At 46.4% G+C, this 7,473-nt stretch overlaps 1 protein-coding gene across 1 annotated transcript; it reads right to left on the bottom strand.

Annotated features, from left to right (window-relative positions):
- Window positions 1-645: 645 nt before the first annotated feature.
- Window positions 646-7,213, bottom strand: TOMM40L (translocase of outer mitochondrial membrane 40 like). Its single transcript, XM_039363463.1, has 9 exons — window positions 6,613-7,213; window positions 6,079-6,146; window positions 5,447-5,539; window positions 4,978-5,079; window positions 4,479-4,584; window positions 3,623-3,745; window positions 2,657-2,733; window positions 1,794-1,896; window positions 646-1,324 (listed from the first exon to the last, which is right to left on the bottom strand). The coding sequence occupies exons 1-9, from the start codon at window positions 6,716-6,718 to the stop codon at window positions 1,185-1,187; spliced, it is 918 nt and encodes a 305-aa protein (XP_039219397.1). The 5' UTR covers window positions 6,719-7,213; the 3' UTR covers window positions 646-1,184.
- Window positions 7,214-7,473: the final 260 nt, after the last annotated feature.

The raw sequence follows: 7,473 nt of genomic DNA on the forward strand, positions 1-7,473 counted from the left end.
AGGCTGAGTCAACCTTGAGCCGGTGAGATTTGAACCGCTGACCTGCTGAACACAGTCAGCTAAAGTGGCCTGCAGTATTTTTATCATTTCTTTCTTTCTTTCCGTCAATTGTATCTATTTAGCTGATTTATTTTAGTTTTAGATTCCTTTTCTACCATCTTCATCGATCCTACGTTTTATTTTCATCTATCATCTTTCTTTTCATACATTTTTTACCTAATTTTATCTATTTGATTTTTATTTTTCTTCTTTTTTTTTTTACCCAATTTTTCTTTAGGTCGCTTTTATCTCTTTCATTTTCATCTGCCATCTTTCCCTGGTTTATCTATTTTCTTTTTAATCTATTGTATCTATTTCTCTCTTTTACTTTTTTTTTAACATATTGTCCATTCTTAGCATCTGTCGGTTTTCTTCCCCATGCTCAAAAATGGCAGGAAAGGCATCACTAAAGGACAGCCATTGGTCCGAAATGGTATAGGGTTTCCTGCTTGAGCACGGGGTTGGACTAGATGACCTCCAAGGTCCCTTCCAACTTTATTATTATTATTATTATAAAGGGATGGTCTATCCGTAAAGTTTGAGAAAAGGAAGGTGGTTTCCCCTCTATGAACTATCAAACAAAGGAACTAAAGAACCAGACCGAGATACACCCAGCCTCATCATGATTTTAATCGTATTTAGACTCATCATTGCACAGAAGTCGTAATTCAGCTTTTTGGTCTCTGCCCTGAAGTAGCCGGATAGCACAAACACACCCGAGACACAGCAGCTGAGTTGGGGGGGGGTCTTCTGAATTTCAGGACCCGCTATGTCACTCAGACAAAATGGCGCCGATTCCTCGCTGGGGAATCCAGTGATCAGAAGTCTCGAACAAAGAAAGCTGTGCGACCACCCAACCCAAAATCCTGTGCCCGGCTTGAACTTTGCCCTAAGCCGACCGAAATCGGGAGTTCCAGGGAAGAAACTGGGCACCCTGGCACCAGGGACGTGGTTTTCTTTCCGGGCAGGAATTGTGCACGGACCCACGGAGGCGGTCGTGGCATCGCCACGCACCTGCCCTGCACGGGCACCCATACCCTCGCGCCCACCATCCAGGGGTGCAACGCTCAAACCGAGCGATCCTCCCACTTTGCAAGCCCAACCGCCCCTCCTTTGTTAACGGAGCCAGGCTGGTGTGCAGGCCCTCAACCCACAATGATGCTGAACCCACAATGGAACCGGTGTTTCCAATGGTTGAGGAAGGCGCCCAGCGCTAAGGTCACGGGCAAGGGGGGGATTTTCTTCTCCAGAACTGCCCCCACGTGCCAGTTACTGTCCAGAAGCCCTGAAGGAAGAAGAGTAAAGAGCCATTAGGAGCAGTTTGGTCTAGTGGTTAAGGCCCTGGGTTAGGAATTAGGAGATGGCGAGTTCTAGTCTTGCTTTAGGCAGGAAAGCTGACTGGGTGACTTTGGGCCAATCGCCAGGAGACTGGGACTTCTAATCCTGCCTTAGGCATGAAAGCCAAATGGTTGACTTTGGGCCAGTCACCAGGAGACAGCGAGTTCTAGTCCCACCTCAGACATGAAAGATGGCTGGGTGACTTAGGGCAAATCACCAGGAGACGGGGAGTTCTAGTCCCACCTTAAAGTGAAAGCCGACTGATTGACTTTGGGCCCATCGTGAGTAATTTGGGCGTTCTAGTCCTGCCTTAGACAAGGAAACTTTTGGCAAGCAAAAGGATAAAGAACTCCTGTCCCTTAAACGGCGAAGGACAGCTGGAGAGCTGGATCTGTTAGTGGTTTAATGTCACTCACCCTTGAAGGTCATGTTGGCTTCGGGCAGGTTGAGCTGATAGCCAAAAGCAAAGCTTGTGTCCTGAAGCCGGGTGTTAGCCTCAAATTCCACTCCCAGCTGAATCTGCCAACGAAAGGGGAAAAAAAAAATCGAAGTCAAACTGAAAGGTTATTGGGACCCAGGAAAAGGAGGAGAAGGAAGAGGGAAGAAGAAGTGAAAGAGAGATGAAGAGAGAGGAGGCGGCGACGGAGAAAGAGAAGGCGGAGAAGAAAGACAGGAAGGGGGAAGAATAAAAGGAGAGAGGAGGAGAAGAAAGATAGAGGAAGAGGAGAAGGAAAGGAAAAAACGAAGAACGCGAGGAATATTAGAAAGAGAAAGAGAAGGAGAAATGAGGATTGGGAGGTGGAGGAAGAAGAAGAGAAGAAAAAGAAAGGTGGAAACTAGCAGGAGAAAGAGGAGGGGAGAAAAGGAAGATCAAGATTCGAAGGAGGACGACTAGAAGGAGAAAGAGGAGAAGTGAAGAAGAAAAGAAAGATGAAAACTAGAAGGAGAAAGACGAGAAGGAAAAAGAGAGGACGACTAGAAGGAGAAAGAGAAGTGAAGAAGAAAAGAAAGATGAAAATTAGAAGGAGAAAGACGAGAAGGAAAAAGAGAGGACGACTAGAAGGAGAAAGAGGAGAAGTGAAGAAGAAAAGAAAGATGAAAATTAGAAGGAGAAAGACGAGAAGGAGAACGAGGAGAAGACAAGAAGAGAACGTGAAGATCAGGAGGAGAAAGAGAAGGATGAAAAGAGGAAGGAAGAGAAGACAGAGGAGGGAACAAAGAAAACAAGCAGAAAATGAAGAACAAGAAGATGGAGGAGAAGGAAGAAGGTTAATCTCACCTGGTCATTTGCCCGGTGGTAGTAACTAGCATGGGCTCCTCCGAATCCTAAATTTAGGGTGGCTATCCATTTCAGAGCTAAAACAAGGCAAAAAACCAGGATTAAACATACTGCATTTCTAACGGTTGGCAAATAAATGAAATATTAGGAACACGAAGCAACGGGAGAAACCACGAACATCTCTCCTTGGTAAATTATTTTTCCCTGACTCCGTCCTGACTGAGCAGATCCCAGATGCCAGACGGGATTCCCAGCCACCCAGAGATGTATTTTCTCTCACCAAACAAGACAATTTGGCCCTCTCAGCTAATTCCGATACCTCCACCAGCCATTCCCAACGTGGCTTATTATTGATGGAGCAAGAACGGAGCTTCTGCTGATCCATCCAAAGTCCAACTCAGCAGAACTTCAGTCTTTGATTTTGGAGGATGCTGCTGTTTCAGCGTAAGAGAGTCACAAGTTCTGTCTTTTCCTCTTTTCTTCGTTTCTTTCCTTTTTTCTTCCTCCCTCCCTCCCTCATCTGTTCTCTTTTACTTTCCCTTCCCTCCCTTTTAACTTCCTTTCATTTCCCTTCCTTCCTTTCCTTCCTTCCTTCTTCTCTCCCTCCCTCCTTCCTCTGTCTCTGTCTTTTCCTTTCCTTTCTCTCTCTCTTTTCCCTTCCCTTCTTTCTACTATTTTTTTTCCTGGCTTCCCCGCTCATCCTTCCCCTGAAAAAATTATGTATTGTTCTTTCTAGAACAATCTTTGGACAAAGGTAGAAGAAAACAAGGCCTGACATTTACACTGCAGTTTAGGCTTGTTGGTGTTTCTTGCTGTTCTTGTTATCCCCCCATTTCTGAAAGTGGTGGGGCACATAAGATTTTGCAAACCAGCTCTACCAGCTAGAAGATCCAGGAATTCTTGCTCCGATGGCATCTGGAGACCCCTAAATTGGGGATAATCTGATTCTCCCTCCAAGGAACTTACCGGTGTACTTGCCAGCCAGAGTGATGATGGTTCCTTCTTCTCCAGCACGTCGGTGATACACTAATTCACCCCCTAGGACCAACCGTGACGTCATGCTCTGGAGGAAGTGTGCAACAACAATAACTGTATGGAATAAAACATGGCCAAGGATCAATTAGCAGTGGCAGGGACAGCCCTTTGGCCCCATCACTTAAAAAGTGACCCCTGTATTAGCCATTCCCAGGTTGCAAATGCACAAGCAGCCATTCAGTTGTATAGTTTACCACAATGTTTCTGAAAGCCAGTCTCAGGAAGGAAGGGAGGAAGGAAGGAAGGAAGGAAGGGAGGGAGGGAGGGAGGGAGGGAGGGAGGAAGGAAGGAAGGAAGGAAGGAAGGAAGGAAGGAAGGAAGGAGGGAAGGAAGGAAGGAAGGAAGGAAGGCTGAGAAAGAAAGACACAAAGAGAGAGAGAGGGAAGGAGGGAGGGAGACAAAGAAAGAAAGGAAGGAAGATTGAGAAAGAGACAAAAGAGAGAGGGAAAGAGGGAGAGAAAGAGAAAGGAAAAAAGATTGAAAGAAAGGGAGAGAGAAAGACAAAGAAAGAGAAGGAGGGAAAGAAAGAAAGAGGGAGGAAGGAAGGAGAGAGGAAAGAAGGAAAGAAGAAGGAAAGGGAAGGGAAGATAAAAGAAGGTAAGGGAAGGAACAAAGGAAAAGAAAATAAAGGGGGAAAGGAAAATAAAAGACGAGAAAGGAAGGGAGAAAGGAAAGGAAGATAGAAGGAAAGGAAAGGAAGATGGAAGAAGGAAAGGAAAGGAAAAATGGATGAGGGAAAGGAAGGGATATGAATACCTGCCAAGGATTATCCGTACAGCACACTCACCCGATTCGCTGATCAAATCGGGGTTCCCCAGAGTCAAGGTGGCGGTGTAGTCCCCCCCACGATATTCAGCATCAAATTGCCAAGTTGTGAATTTGGCCTGTTGAGTCTGGAACAGGATGAATCAGTCAGGAATTGGCCTTTTTAACAAAGATTTTGGGCATATAAATAAAAAAAAATAAAAGGAGGCAATGACGGTTTAAATTCAACTGGAAAAGTTAATTAAAAGTTAATTAAAAGTCGTGTGTGTGTTTATATTTACTTCCAATCTGTGTCTCTATTTGCTTTAAAGAGCCTTTAAAAAAAAAAATCCTGCCATTTGTTTCAGGCTGCAAACTGCAACTTTGGGTATTAAAATACTCCGCCATCTTTACAACGGTACTGCGAGGCAGGCCAAGATGGCTAGAGGGAGGCAAAGAAAGAGTATCCTATTTAGGGCGGATTGAGAACAATCAAAATCCTGGTTTGAATTCAGACAGACGCGGAGGGAGAAATGCTTTACCTGGAAAATTGCTTTGGTCCGTATCCGCTCTGTTATAAGATGGAGAATTTGAGCACTGAGGCTCCCAACATTGCTAATATCGCCAATAAGGGTGGGAAAAATCTAGGAAAGAACCAGGAAAAAAAGAAACTGGATGAATTAAAAAAAAAAAAGTCTGGGGAAAAAAAACTCTCTTTCAAACTTATAGTTTTGTTCCAAATTTCACGGCTGTTCCAAGAAAAATTTTCAATGATTAATGGTTCCATGGACTGTATTTGTTGACTTCTGTTAAAAGGAAAATAACGATTTCCCATGCTAGGAAAATGGGCTGAGGTTTGTCTGCTTTGAAGGGGCCCAAAGTAAGCCTTTTTCAAAAAGGTTGCATTTTAATTTAATTTTAGAACAATTAACCAGTGGAACAACCTTCCTCCAGAAGCGGTGAATGCTTCAACACTGGAGGTTTTTAAGAAGAGAATCCATTTTCACTCACCTCTGTGGGACTAAGCTGCTGATCCCCCACATAGGTCGTGTTCAGATGGTAACCTGAGTGTCCGATGGTGCTCAGGTGAACGGTGTGGGATACCTGAAGGGAAGCCACCAATAGCAGCTTTAAAATCAGACAGTCCTCAACTTACGACCACAGTCAAGTCCAACATTTCTGTCACTAAGCAAGACATTTGTCGAGTTTTATCCCATTTTACCACCTTGCTTGCTGCAGTTGTTCAGTTAGTGACACGGTTGTGATCCGCAAAAGAGGGATCGTGTGATCCCGGGACACTGCAACCGTCATAAATACGAGTCAGTTGCCAAGCGGCTGAATTTTGATCACATGACCATGGGGATGCTGCAACGGTCGGTCGTAAGTGTGAAAACCGGTCCAAAGTCCCTTTTTCCGGTGCCGTTGTAACTTTGAACAGTCACTAAATGAACAACTGTAAGACGAGGACTGTCTGCCCAAGACAACTTAGTCTAATGTTTGTTTGCTGGCTGGATAGGGGAGAAGAAAGCACTCCCTCTTTCCTTAACTCCACTCAACAATCACCCTGCGAGGTAGGTTAATGTGTTACAGACACACACACAAACACACATCAACTACAGACTCCTAGAATCAAGGACACCCACCTGAAAATGGCTACTCAGAGATTTATTAATGATCAGCTTGACGCCTTCCATTTGTTGAGGAAAAACATCTGAAAAGGAAGCAGGGAGAAAAAAGAAGAGTGTGAAGCACATTTCAGTTTATTTTTATTTATTTATGAAACGCCACCCCCCGTCTGGCTATCGACTTACAACAGAATAAAAAGGACGGTATAAAAATTATTGCCAATGCCTCTTCTAGCACTGAGGATGTTAGCTTGCTGGGTTACGAAACGTCTGCAAGGAAACCACCCAAATCACGAGAGTAACATGGACGCCACCGTCCTCCTGCTGCCTGCAAGCTCCACTCCCTTCTATCCCTGATGATGTTAGCTAGCTGGGTCACGAAACGTCTGCAAGGAAACCACCCAACTCATGGGAGTAACATGGACGCCACCATCCTCCTCTCCTCCTGCCTGCAAGCTCCACTCCCTTCCATCCCTGACGATGTTAGCTAGCTGGGTCACGAAACGTCTGCAAAGCCGTATAAAATGTATATTTTTTAAAAAGTGTGTTTACCTTTGCATTTGCGGTGAAGTTCATCAAAGCTACCCGGGTTGGCCAGTCCTTCGGCCCGGCGAGCCCCTTTCCGTGGGGCAGGGAAGGGGCTGAATATATTCCCCATGTCCCCCCCCAGTCACCTCTTTAAGCCAGGCTACGTGGCCATGGCTTGTGGCCCATCGGCTTCACTTTGAGCATCCTTGAGCCAAAGAATGAAAAGGGTTGTGTGGTTTCACACCGTGGAACCGCACCTTAGTGGCTCACCGGGAATCTGGGGCGGGGGTGGGGGGTGGGAGAAGAAAAATAACCTTTCTGCAGAAAAACAAAATAAAATAAATTTAAAAAAGGTGATGCTTCCTCTTGCTTTGAGAAAGGTGGTGGGGGGGCGCAGGCTGGGGATCCAGCAAGAACTAATGCTTGAGGGGTGAGGTGGGAAAACAGACCCCCCCTTTTCCAAAGGAGAAAGCCACAGGGTGGGAATTGGCTGGAAAGGGGGGGGGAGATGGGACTGGGGGGGTCAGAAAGAGCTCAGACAAGAGCCCCTCCGCTCTTCCTCCTCCTCCTCTTCCTCCTCCCTGATCTTGATGGGGGCGGCCATCTTCCCCGCCCCGGGTTCTCCTCTCTTGCGCCCCACCCCCGCCGCCCTCCTTCAGGAAGCGATTGGTCGCCGTCAGGCTCCAAAGCCCGCCCCTCCTCGGAGGAGCGGAAGCCGAGCCGGGCTGTGATTGGATGACGATGTAGCCAACCGCTTCCTTTCTCCCGCCGGCCCTTTGATCTCTCGCGCTTTGATCAAGGAGCCGCGCTGGGTCAGGACGGCTGGCGGGGCGATGGAGGTGCCGGGCGGGTCTCTGTGAAGGTGTGAAAGGGAATCCGGATGAA

Source organism: Crotalus tigris, unplaced genomic scaffold (genome assembly GCF_016545835.1).
Source record: "Crotalus tigris isolate CLP2741 ecotype Arizona unplaced genomic scaffold, ASM1654583v1 scf7180000019553.37968852642:3898890, whole genome shotgun sequence".
In the NCBI taxonomy this organism is placed as follows: domain Eukaryota; kingdom Metazoa; phylum Chordata; class Lepidosauria; order Squamata; family Viperidae; genus Crotalus; species Crotalus tigris.